Below are 13,916 nucleotides of genomic sequence, written 5' to 3' on the forward strand. Positions count from 1 at the left end.
TACTTCGTTTTCGTTTTTGTGCAAGAGAAATATCTCACAATAGTTTCAATCAAGTCAGCGTGCGCATTTGTCTCTCGTTTTGATGATGATATTATTCAAAAATATGTTCAAACTTGAGATGATTGTCATATCGGTTGATTATTATAATATATTATTGATGTAGCGAAAGTAGATTCATGGTTTCCGTCCGTGTAATTAAGATTTAGTAGTTCTGATAATCTTCTGTGAATTAAGACTGAATGCAATGGTATTTGTCTACCTTTTTGCCATCGACATTCGATTGATAAATAATTTTTAACGTGGTGGATAGAATTTAGCGACGTGAGAGTGGGTTGGAAACGGACAAATGCATTGAAGGTATGCAACGCATGTTAACCAGCTCAAAATAATAACCAATCCAGTCGATGTGTCGCTTCCGCGCAATGCTCTCCAGGCAAATAAATGTTACGAATTCAAAAGAATTTCAATTTCACAGTGACAGGCACCAGCAATGTGTTATTGTTTTTGGGTGGTTGATGCAAGTGCTTTTAAGCAGTGACTTCGAAGTAAAAATAAAAGTTTAGGCAGATTGTTTCCGATATCAACTGTGCCATCATTAATGAATAGGCAATTGCCTAATAAGATCCCGCCTATATGAGTTTTACATCTATACTGTGGGTGTCATTATTATTATTGTTCTTACTTTGGGCTTATTCCAATTTCTACATCATGTTAGGAGATGGTTATATATTATTTTACTAACGAAAACTCCAACATATTTTACAATATATGGGAAGAGATATTAACTTCACCGTCAATTTCAAATAATAAATAGAAATACAGTAAATATTGATTACATAGAGAAAGTTCATATTAACTTGTGAATTAAAAATAAACTATACAGTATTTTAATTCTTGATTTATGGTTGAGCGACGTTTTTTAAAATATTGATATGCAGGGTTTTGATAAAGTGAGAACTTTCGTAAATACGCTTAAATCACCATAGCAAAAAATGAGCACATTTACAAGTAAATTAGACTGCAAATAAACCAACGCGAAAAATAGAACAGAAATAATTCATCTTTCGGAAATATTTATTTAAAAAATTATCTTGAAAAAATAAATGCTGGATTAATTTACATCGACTACGATACTCTCCATATTTCATTTTATCAGGCCTACCGGTTTCCAATGACATTTCTTGCCTGGTTCACGATGACATTCGTGAGCATAAAAACAAAGCCAGCTGGCGCCTCTCTCTCAGGTTTTTATATAGTAACAAGGGGAGGTAACTGGAGGTGACTTGAACTTTTTAACCCCTTACATGCCCGACGAGGTACCCGGATATCCACGAATTAAAATTCTTGCGACTTTGACATTTTCCATCCGATTTCGAGAGTTTTAGCACCAAAAGATTCAGTAAGTTCTCTACTTTTAAATTAGTGTCAACGGTGCTCCGGAATATTTCGGGGATATGTTCTGAAACAGTAATTATATGAATATTTGCACAGAATCCTACAATTATTGGTTCAAAGTTTATAAAATTACTTCCATTTTCATCTATAAAATTAGGCCGTTTTGGATTCCAAAATGGCGATTTCCAGTATCCGGAAGAAAACCAAAACTGGCCGAATACCATCAAATAATGTTTTTCCCGAGCTCGGATTGATACCCAGAGACCGGAAATCAACCCCAGACGCCAATTTGTAATTTAAGATGATGACTTTCGGTTTCCGGAAAACAACTAAAATTGATCAAAAACCACCTAATATGGGTAGTTCTGGAATCGGGACAAGGTCCAGAGACCTGAAAACGACTACAGAAACCATTTTTAATTCCATAATGGCGACTTGGCCGAAAACTATCGATAGGGGTATCTCCGGAGTCGGGATGATGCACAGAGACCGGAGATCAACTCCAGACGCCATTTTGAAATTTAAGTTGGTGACTTCCGGTTTCCGGGAACCGCTAAAATTGACCAAATACCACAAAATTTGTTTACTTTCGGAATCGGGATGCTGTCCAGAAACCTCAAAACGACACCAGACGAATCGGAAGTCATCACCTTGAATTTCAAAATCGCATGTGAAAATAATTGCGGTCTCTAGGAAACATCCCGATTCCGGAAACACTCATATTGGGTGGTATTCAGCCTTTTTCGAGTCTTTTCCAGAAACCGAAAGTCACTATTTTGATATTCAAAATAGCCGCTAGGGTGGTTTTCAGATCTCTGGGCAACATCCCGATTCCGAAAGTACTCATATGAGGTGGTATTTGGTCAATTTTGGCTGTTTTCCAGAAATCTGAAGTCAGCAGCTTAAACTTTATCATCTTAAATTTCAAAATGGCGTCTGGAGTTGATTTCCGCACTCTGAGTAACAGCCCAATCCGAAAACATCCATATTTGATGGTATTTAACCAATTTTGGTTCTCTTCCAGAAACGGGAAATCTCCATTTTGATATTCATACTAGAGATACTAGAGTCATCTTCAGGTTTCTAGTCATCGTCTCGATTCAAAAAAATATGACGTATCCATTGTAATTGTAATAATAATATTGTACAATACTGGTAGGGCTCGATTATCGGAAGCATCGATAAAAACATTCGAATTTACAATCAACGAACTTGAAACATTTTTTTTTCTGTTATTTTACTTGTATATTGCAGTGACGTAGCTAGAAATTATTTCCATGGGAAAGAGAGCTGAGCAATCAATTCGACAACAACATTCGAAGTGTTGTTTATCGCAAGACATCAACAGTAGAGTGCCAATGGAGATCGATTTTGAAGTAGACCCAAGCAGCACACATTGTTGCAATGAAGCAAATGCAACTATCAATGCAGCATTCAAAGATTGTAATAATTCGCATCCGTTTCTTTTATTCAACTTGTAAATAACCGAAAAAGCGCAAGAGGTGGAGCCTATATGCAACTAACAGTGCTATGTTAAATCATCATCTGCATCGATAACCGCTGCAGTATAGAAAGAAAAGAGAGGGGAAATAAAATTTAGTTTGTTTACCTTTACTCTTATTACGCTTCGGTGATGGTGTCGCGAAGTTTCATATAACTACAAATATATCGAAATTTTTCTCTACTTACGCTTCTGATAGGAATGTAATTCTACCTGCGATGCGATTCGAAATTTACCATGCAAAGAATGTTTTTACTTCGTAATTATTCACGCGCCTTTTATAAAGTGTTGTAAAAGAAATTTCATGTTTCAAACTCGCCAAATTATAAACAATGTTTTGGGAAACGATAGTTCAGAATACCTTGCTCAGTGGATATGCAGTGTTAATCATGCGAAATATGGAATAACAAAACCATATTTCCAACAATAATCACTTATCATTTATTTATATTAAAGATGGCTTTTTACTGTTGTGGTAATTTTAGCAAATATATGGTTTAACAAGATGTTGCTATTCATTTTTATTACTAGCTTGCTTTCCTTAGAAGAAAACATTTTTGAAACAACAGTATGCAACATCATGTGACATTATCGTTTTTTAAAAGCATCATGAAATATGCAGTAGGAAATAAATTGCAGAAAACTGTTGAGCAATTTCTAGTGTTCAGTTACGAGAATGATATACGTAAATAACAAAATGTTGCTCAATTCTCTTAAATTGCTTTAGAGTAACCGGAAAAGTTTCTTGCACCGTTAAAAACGTTTTAAAACAACAAATATTGAGCAGTCTCATTTGAAAACATGTTGCAAGTGCTGCTTGGGGAATACTTCTCTCAGGAAGTTCGGCTACATAGGGATGTGAAATGAAAATCTAAAACCGAAAGAAGTGAAAAATATGTCCAATTTCAAATGCTAATAAATCGGTTAGTATTCGATGGATTTCCTTCGTTCTTGCAGCAATAGATTGGAAAATCTTCTAAGATTCTTCCCAAATAAAGAAAATTGTAATTATATTTTTCAAACTATTGTACTATTGAAAATAGTCAAGCCTTGTCGAAACGAAAACTTCGGCCTCTGATTGGTCGTTATATGATTGCTTCCCAAGCACGGTCGACAGAATCATAGACCTTGCCATTTGAAATGTGCAATTTGGCCTATATAAGAGCCTGTTTCACCCGAAGCCGCTCATTATAATTCTAGACTGCAACAACAGCAGTCCTCCCTTAGCAGCAGCAGTGGATACAGCAGCAGTAGCAGTGCAGCGGACAACGGCCACAGCTGTGGTATGGCAACGGATAGCGGAGCGCGTCTCAGCATCGATAGCAGGACCAGGTGACGCAGGGCAGCGGATACCAATGGCAACAGAAGCGTCCACGACTGTGGCAACGGGGATAGCGCAGCGGTTGACGTTGGTCTCGGCATCAATATAAGTAGGTCCAGCTGATGCAGTGTGGCATTTCGTGGCATTTTAGTAAAATGCTGTCTCTGAGCGATAGCAGGCACACTAGCAAATGCATCCAATGAAAAGAACGTTCTGGAAAGCTTTTCAGTGTTTATTTTCCCCCATGGAATACTTTATTTGCACTGCCAGTGATAACGCAAAGATGTGATCGGCATCCTATCAGACATTGAATTAAACAGCAAATTGTCCTTTTCAGGATGAATAAAGTGGAGAGTTAATATTTTCTCCTAAATCAATTTACACTTTCAAGTAATTTGGAACAGATATATATTTGGCTTCATCTTCGTGTCTCAGAACGTACTGAATTATCTTTTCCTTCAGTCATGAGCACAACATACGAAAAGCTTTTATTATCATCATAAAAAAAATTTTTCGCATAGTTAAAATTCAAAAATTATCAAGTCAAAATCATGAAAAGCAACTATATTATTGAGAATGGTCAATCCTTGTTGAAGCGCAAAATTTGACTGATCTTATTAGTCGTTAATATGATTGCTTCCCAAGCACGGTCGACAGAATCATAGACCTTGTCATTTTAAATTTGCTATCTGTCTGTATAAGAGTAAGGATGGGAAATATCGACTGAAATGGCTATCGATAGTTATCGATGATTTCCTACTACTATCGATAGGTTTTTCATCCCTATATAAGAGCCTGTTTCAGACGAAGCCGCTCAAAATAGTTCTAGACAGCGACAACAGCAGTTGTCCTCCCTGAGCAGCAGCACTAGCAGTGCAGTGGATACCAGCGATGGCGGAAAGCGGCCACAGCTGTGGCGTAGCAATTATAGCGCACTAGTTGCAGCGGATCCCAGCAACGATAGCAGCTGATACAGGGACTGTGGATACCAATGGCAGCGTATAGCGGCCACAACTGTGGCATGGCTATGGATAGCGCACTAGTTGCAGCGGATCTTCCCAAGCAGCACACATTGTTGCAATTAAGCATATGCAACTCTCAATGCAGCATTCAAAGATTGTAATAATTCACATCCGTTACTTTTATTCAACTTGTAATAACCGAAAAAGCGCAAGAGGTGGAGCGTATATGCAACTAACAGTGCTATGCGAAATCATCATCTGCATCGATAGCCGCTGCAGTATAAGAAGGAAAGAGAGGAGAAATAAAATTTAGTTTGTTTACCTTTACTGTCGTTACTATTCGGTGATGGTGTCGCGAAGTACTACATACATTATAAAAAACCTCAAATATATCGAATTTTTTCTCTACTTACGCTTCTGATAGGTATGTAATTCTACCTGCGATTCAAAATTTAGCGTGCAAAAAATGTTTTTACTTCGTAATTATTCATGCGCCTTTCATAAAGTGCTATAAAAGAAATGTTACGATTCAAACTCGCCAAATTATAAACAATGTTTTGGGAAACGATAGTTCAGGAAACCTTGCTCAGTGGATATGCAGTGTTAATGGTGCGAAATATGAAATAACAAAACCATATTTCCAACAATAATCGTTTATCATTCATTTATATTGAAGATGGCTGTTTACTGTGTGGTAATTTTAGTAAATATATGCTTCAACAAGATGTTGCTATACATTTTCATCACTAGTTTGCTTTCGTAAGAAGAAAACATTTGTGAAACGATAATGTGCAACATCATGTGACATTATCGTTATTTAAAAGCATCATGAAATATGCAGTTGGAAATAGATTGCAGAGAACTATTGAGCAATTTCTAGTGTTCAGTTATGAGAATTTTACACGTAAATAACAAAATGTTACTTAATTCTTTTTAATTCTTTTAGAGTAACCGGAAAAGTTTCTTGAACCGTCAAAAAGGTTTTAAAACAACAAATATTGAGTAATCTCATTTGAAAACATGTTGCAAGTGCTGATTGGGTTAGCATCGATAGCGGCTGATGCAGTGAGGCACTTTAGTGAAATGCAGTCTCTGTGCGATAGTGGGCACTAGTAAATGCATTCAATGAAAAGTTGACTCATTTTGACAACACATGAGCCGTCTAGTTTTGAGTGTTAAATCAGCTTTTCACAGTTTGTTTTATCACAAGGAATACTTTATTCGCACTGTCAGTGATAACGCCAAGATGTGATCGGTATCTTATCCGATATTGAATTGAACAACAAATTAAAAAAATTACAAGGGTTGTATGCAAAGCCACGACCGCAAGGTTGACGTAGAACTACATAAGGTTGTTTGTTGGATTACTTGTATTGAATATGTTTGAAATTTTGTGCAGAAGAGGAGTTGAATTGCTACCAAATTTTTTTTTTCTTCACAAAACATTTATTTGACACGGCACAAATACAATTTAATGTTTAACGGCGCCAATTATATCTGATGACTTAAAAACTAAAGCAAATTTTTTATCCTCGCTGCCGACTACGAGCTGTACCAAATTATAGTTTGCACATGAACAGGAATGAAACAAACACTATACAACGCAAACAAGTTTTAACCGTCAAAGTGCATGCAAATTAAAATAACATCTAACTTTTAATTCCATCGCAGAACGAGAAAATATTAAATCTTCAATAATTTGTTTGTTGTCCTTATAAGGATTGTTGTTGTTCAATTCCATATCGGATTAATGGTGATCGCATCTGTGCGGTACCGACAGAGGAGATTACGGCATTTTTCTGATAACACAGTTGAATGCTGTTTTTACACGGAAAATTTGACGGCCCATATACTTATAAAGCCAGCATTCCAAAACGTGTGTGTGTTGTCGAAATACGGCAACTTTTCATTAGAGGAAGTAATGTACCTACTACTGACACTGCTTGCTACTGCACAAAGGCAGCTTTTACTAGAGAAAGTGCCGTTGCACCAGCTAGCCCAAATATTGCGGCTGATACCTCTACTGCTGCTGATGCTATCCGCTGCCACAGCTACTGCTGTTAAGTAAGGATTATTGTAGTCACTGTCTAGAACTAATATGAGCAGTTTCGGCAGAAACAGTACATTCTATAATTCTGTCAACCGTGCTTGGGAAGCAACCTTACAACGACCAATTAGAGGTCGAATTTCTCGATTTAACAAGGCTTGACAATTTTTAATAGCACAATATTTTGAGTGATAAAATTACAATTTTCTGCATCTGGGAAGAATCATAGAAGATTTCACAATCTATTACTACAAGAATGAAGAAAATCCATCGAAAACTAACCGATTTATTACCATTTGAAATCGGACATATTTTTCACTTTTTCCGGTTTTAGATTATCATTTTACACCCCTATGTAGCCGAACTTCCTTAAAGACGTAGTTCTACGTCAAAATGACCGACACGCAAGCAGCCGGGTTTTCTTGTAAAAGTATTCTACTTCATCCTTGCGGTCGTGGCTTTGCACACAACCCCCCTGTGATTTTTTCGAGTTTTGTTTGGCGGTTCTATCGATGCAAGAGCAATGTTATTTCAGAAGCATATCAATGTTTTCTACCTCTAGGTGATTCGGACCAAGTGAGGGGATGGTGGTGGTGGTGATGAGGAGCCTGAGAATTAACCCAGCCCTTTGATAATCAAAAATGGCCTGCTTCTAACAAGATTTGAACTCACGGCCATCTGCTTATCAAGGCGGACTCTGTAACCTTGTCGCTACCAGCTCCTCCACAGTAAAAGAAAAATTTTAAATTGAGCTAAAATTATCATAATACACTGGGGTCGCTTTTTACGCGGTTGATTGTACCGCATTTAAAAGATTAGATTAGATATATTCATACTAAACTTATTTGATACCGCGTACAAACCATCTTCCGAATCGAGTAAAAATAATCCGCGTTATTTTAAAAATATCCCGTTCAAAAAAATGCATAAAAACAACCCGCGTAAAAAGCGACCCCAGTGTATGTGATTGTACAAATATAACAATTGAATGGCTACAAACATTTTTGGGTGATCGGAAAGGCATCACAGAAAAATTCTCCCGACTTAGAAGATAACCAAATGAAAAATACTTGCAAAGACGAGAAATCGACGAACAGGATTCAAATTAAAACGTTTAAGCGCTTCAAGTTACTTCTAGAAGCCAGGACACAGCTTTCGACGTTATAATATACTAACATTATTTTCATAATTCAAAAATGCTGAATAAAACAAAAATTTGCTTGCCGATAACTTGAAAAATAATATTATCATTAATGTCTATAATGGTTTTGTAATCTAAAAAGTCAAAATAACCTGGTCATCCCAAAAAATATGATTATCATCAAAAAGTCACTTCCAAGAATAAAATTCACCAGCAACAAGTATTTTTAAAAGAAAAACTATCCAGGTTTTGTCAGCGCAGACGTTTTTGCAATAAAAAAAAAACAAAATAAATTCTTATAAATGAATGCGAATTTAGACTGACGAGAAAATTGAATTTAAACAATGCATCTAAATCATTTAAAAAGAAAAAAAAAAGAATTGAAAGATAATCCAAAATTGGGTGTTTTTAAACCTACGAAAATAGTGCACAGAACAACATTTAAATTAAATTCCTGAAGCACACCATAAGTGTTGCGTTTCGGAACAACATAAACTAAAATACAAGTAGTAGAGTTGTTGAAACCGATGAGTCAAAAGGTGTCCCACAATTTCATCTTCCATTTTTTCCCAATTTCCAACACACTACTGTTTCGAATTTGATTGTGTACACAACCGGACACAACGCCCAGGTGACGAATCGGTGGCATGCTGTGGCAAAACTCATTCATTGCAGATGGTGCATAACACGGGACGACGAAAGGAAACACCCACCCAAGTGTGACAGTTCACCGCCAATCGAATCACTTCTTCCCAATCCGGTCCGGTTCCGGCCCGCACTCCATCAATGTGTCTCACGGCAAAGTTCAAGAGATTTATTTTTAGTTCCACTCGTCCGGTCCGGTCCGTGTAAGTAGCGCAGTTCCGCTGACTGTGCCGGTAGGCAAGGTGGCAGCGTGTTGCATTATTACAGACGCACCGCTAGGCCATGTGATGTACGCGGGGTGTTTTTTTACCTCCGTTCTTCTTCTTCTTCTTCTTCGTCTCATGTCATACAGCCGTCGCCCAGACGGTCACAAGATTGGCAAATCAATCTTCAGCGGTCAAGGAGAGGCAGCGGCGGCAACAGTGACAGCGGCTTCTATTGCCGCTTGTTTGAAATAAGTTTGGTATTTTTGCGGATCTCCTGTTTGTTTGTTTGTTTCTTTTTTCTTAAATTTTTTTTCGTCTCACTGAGCAAAATGTGACTAAGCAGAAATCAGTGACAAGTGGTATAATTACATGAGCAAGCTAGAAATTTGACAGATAATTACCATGGTAATTTAACGCAAATTTGACTTAAGGCAAACAAGACAGAGCATAACCAAAACACAACTAATAATCACAGCAGTAATCCAAAAAAATGTCAAGTTCTAATCGATACCGTTAGTAGTAATAGTGGTCTAACTAACCTAGATCACGTTTCAAGAAGAGTATTGAAGCGAGAACAAACATCCACCGAATATCAACCGATAAACATCGACCAAAATCAAACACAGACCGAGCCTCCCGGTTGCTGACAAGCGCATATCGAAATGGAGCGCACGTTCCAGTTGACAGCTGTCAGTTGGTTTTACGAGCCGGGCTAAAACTGGCTGAAACCGGCTTTTCCAGCAGGTGTCCCCCACGAGCTCGGTCGAAAATTCACTCTCCATTGCTAGTGTGCGAATGGAGCGATAAGCAAATTCATCTGAAATCGAGAGGGGAGCGGGTTTGCGCGGCTTCCTGGAAGATCCATTAAATTATGAACCAATTACCGGACTGCAGAGTGTTGTGATTAAAAGTAAAGCTACCCAAGCGCACTAAATCAACTCGGCATAGGCCGGGCTGAGTCACGGCTCCCTTTGCAGCCACACTCGGGGCAAACAGGTATTTGTCGAGCGCCCGGCGGGGACACATGCGCTGTTTACTCGGCTAGAAAAACTCATTAAAGTTTTATCTTGTTGGTGGCGTCTTTGCACGCCTTTGCCGTTTCTTTGCCACCCAGCAGCGCTACTGACTCAAGTTGATAGCAAAAAATAACTTGCTGCAAGAAAGCCAAAGGCAAGGCGAGACATTATCCCAGGTGTAATCTCAGCCCCAATGAAGCTGGAGCTCCTTACCCTCAATTAGTGAATGCACCAACCCGCCTCAGAGCAGGCAAGCGGACACACATAAACGGTAGATACCGCTCCGAGTCTTTAATCTTAACCGTACCGGCAGTGGTCAAGATTCCATCAAGGTGGGGAAACCGAGTAAACAGCTTCGGTTCGGTTTTTGTAAGCAATGCTCGCACAAAAGAGAAAAAATACCGAGCGCACCCATAGAACCGCAACTGGGATGAGGGCGCCTCGCAACACAAAGAAATAAATGACGCTGATAGGATTGTGCGTTATTGATGAGCAACTTAAATTTGGTTTTCGACGATCGAAGCGGTGCCTGGCCGGAAACGGAAGTCAATATTTTTCACTCTCATTGTATTCGAATGGAATTGCGGTTTATTTGCTGCAATTTATTGATGCGTTCTGTTGGGTCCCGGCCAGGATGGTAATTAATAACGGGGGCAGTCAAGTTGTTTGGTACGTGAGCAGCCGGAAATTGGTACTGCTTTGTGCCTGTACTTTTGTGAAGAAAGGGGAAACAGCAGTATTGCCACGTCCATTTTCCTGAACTGTTTCTATCCAAATTGAGAATACCCATAAAAATACGTTTAATCTGGTATCTATATTTTCTTCTCTTTTCCTTCTTCTTATATATAAATGCGAAATTCCGTGCCGCAGTTGATCTTATTGATATTGTTTTCTTCGTTTCGGTAGTGTGTTCCACTGAGAATAGCCGATTTTCGGTACCGGGATGATACCCAAAGGCCAGATATTATCTGCAGACACTTTTTTTAAATCCAAGATGGCGGTTTGCTGGTGAACAGCCTAAAATGGCCAAATACTAGCTGATATGAATAATGCTACAACCGGATGATAGCCAGGGGCCGAAAATCGACACTTGAAATGCCGAAAACTACCAAAAAAACACCCTAAATGTTAAAATATCGAAGATATTAAAAAGCAAAAAAAGTTAGAAAAGTTTCAGCCACAAAATCGAAATTTTTTGTTTCGAACTAGATAAACTAGTCAGATAAAAATGAATAAAAGCGTAAATGCATATGAAAACACCATAAAGTTGTTGGAAAATTCGTTGTAAAATAAATTCGCGACAATTCTCAATTCCATTTTTCTAGCACAAAAAATCCTCATAGATGACAATAGGATATACAGTGTTGAAAATTTCGAAAATATCAAAACAAAACAATGGTTAGAATTGTCAATAAACACAGAATGTAAGGAAGAATATTAAAATCTTAAAAAGTGGAAAAAAACTGAAAATAGATGCAAAAAAGCTTCAGAATATTTTAAAATAGGGTATCGAACGTCTTCGTCAGTGGATTTCTTCGGCAGTTTTTCTGCAGCAATCTTATGCAAAAGGGGGCCGAAGAAAACCACTGACGAAAACGTTTGATACCTTATGTAAAAAATGTGAGGAAAAAATCAAAATTTCGACAAAATGTTAAAAATTTTGAAAACTGTAAAAATGTCTAAAGTGTCAAAAACATGTAAAATTTCAATACTGCGAAAATTTTCAATTTTTTATGACAAAAACACCAGGAATAATGTATATGTTTATTAATATTTGATAAGTCATCTTTCAGTCAACTATTATTTCACCAAAAAAACAGATTTGTCAGAAAGTTCCTAAATACTCGGCAGAGAAACAGTAGCACAAATCGCTAAATAAATAAGCACAAGCGAACAGAAAGATTTTTGATGGTTTTGAGTTTCTTTAAACTCGAACCTCCTGTGGTAAAGCTACCGAAACCAGCGAAGCACTTTATAATATCATACAACTAATCCTAAGCCATCGCCGTCAAAATCAATTTCCACCCGGTCGACGACAATCACTGAACCACCCACCAACAGAATCCGATTACAGCAGATTACTTTCGATGCCGCAGGAAATCGGACCGACACAGTATAATTAATTCAAAACGACAATGCTCACAACCAATTCGCAATTAAGCGATGGAACGATTATTCATTTCAGCCGCAGCAGCTACTTTTCGCTCTGAAATCGATGACTGGCAGTTTATCAAATCAAAACAAAAGCTTTCATCCCATCTGGCAGCACTTTCTCTCGCGCTCAGCGAGAGAAACAGAAGCCATTTACCTGTTAGATGGTATGCCCTGACATCTGGGTGAAAAAATCAGCTTGCTTTTACTATTGTTGTTGTTTCCATAAACATCACTACACACATTGTTGTTTTCATCGATTACAATCGATATTTCACTGAGACACTTTTGCAATTGTTCGGACATATTGCGCGGCACAAACTTGAACCATAAAGCAAATGGGCTGGATATCACTGCAGAACGAAGCACCACAACTAATTAAGCTGTCACTTTTTTCACGCACTCTCGTTCAATCTCTCCCCCTGGTCGACTTCTTTGTTGTTCACCAGCGAACGAAAGAATTCATCGCTTTTCTTGGCACGATCATCCGACTTTTACACGCGCGCTTTGTCTTTCCGCACGGCGAAATAGTTACACTAACCGCACGAACAAGTGGGTAAACGGTTAAAAAAATTAAACAAATCTCCGATCACTGGCCATGAACGTTGTACTCGCAATCGAACCGTTCCAGAAAAGCAACCAGACATCGCGGAACAATTACAGCTGAGCTTCTCACTTTCACTCTCGATCGATCAACTGACGGTAACTGACAGCTTAACCAGCCGCAGCTGACCGATCGATCGACTATCAAAAGACGACGGTGGTAGACGTTCTCTCGCAGGCAAAAATAAACCAGAGGCTTATCGTCCCCTCGGACACTCTACTGGCGGCTATATAGATAGAGGCAATCCCCTGCGGCGTCTCGAGAAATCAGGAGCGCAAATTGTGGGATCCACGCGGGGCTAAAAATAGGATCGGATGGCAAATCGCAGTCAGATGTGTATAATCATGTGCGAAATCTTAAGACGCCGTCACCATCTATTATAGTACCTTACAACTCGGGCACCGTTGGATGGGGTGAATGAGGACGGGGATGCCGACGAATCTTGGTACATTGTTGTTGCGCGGTTGACTGGGATCTTGCGATGAGTCTTGACGATGTTTTCCGTTCCGCTCGGTTTGTGTGCCAGCTCTCTTGGTAGTTGGACACAAAGGGCTAATGATCGCCATTTGTGTTGATAAATAGGAAGCACACGGCGTTTTTCGTTTGCGTAGGAAACTTTTGACCTTTTTCAAAGTTAATTTTTGTCACGCGTGGAAAAAAAGTAGAAGAATACTGTGAGAGAATTTCAAATCCATCCCACAAGTGGCGTTTATAACCCATTCAAGACTATTGATATGAATAATATCTAACGTACGATATTAAATAAATTATTATTACGGAACCAATCGCGGTACATTAATTCACTGAGAACAGCATTCCCTTAATTTTTTCTTAACTCTCGATGCGGTTCAGCTACCGTTTCATTTGAATGACATGAGCAAAGTTACACTTTTCGCAAATGACAATTATTTGATACAAAATTGGTAA

At 38.4% G+C, this 13,916-nt stretch overlaps 2 protein-coding genes across 38 annotated transcripts in view; one reads left to right on the forward strand and one right to left on the reverse strand.

The window, feature by feature from the left end:
• LOC129731476 (G protein-activated inward rectifier potassium channel 3) overlaps positions 1-13,916 on the reverse strand; it is a 226,206-nt gene that overhangs the window by 126,751 nt on the left and 85,539 nt on the right. Inside the window, exon 1 of one of the 31 annotated variants that reach the window (XM_055691509.1) lies at positions 12,543-13,198. The exons of the other annotated variants lie outside the window; for them this stretch is intronic. Within the exon in view, the coding sequence (XP_055547484.1) occupies positions 12,543-12,691 (149 nt within the window). The 5' untranslated portion in view covers positions 12,692-13,198. Of the gene's footprint in view, positions 1-12,542; positions 13,199-13,916 lie in introns of those variants that run through there. 31 annotated transcript variants of the gene reach the window in all.
• Positions 1-13,916, forward strand: part of LOC129731481 (serine/threonine-protein phosphatase 2B catalytic subunit 2-like) — a 155,470-nt gene that overhangs the window by 92,405 nt on the left and 49,149 nt on the right. The window lies entirely within an intron of this gene.

The sequence above is a fragment of the Wyeomyia smithii genome, chromosome 3, assembly GCF_029784165.1.
Source record: "Wyeomyia smithii strain HCP4-BCI-WySm-NY-G18 chromosome 3, ASM2978416v1, whole genome shotgun sequence".
Taxonomy (NCBI): Eukaryota; Metazoa; Arthropoda; class Insecta; order Diptera; family Culicidae; genus Wyeomyia; species Wyeomyia smithii.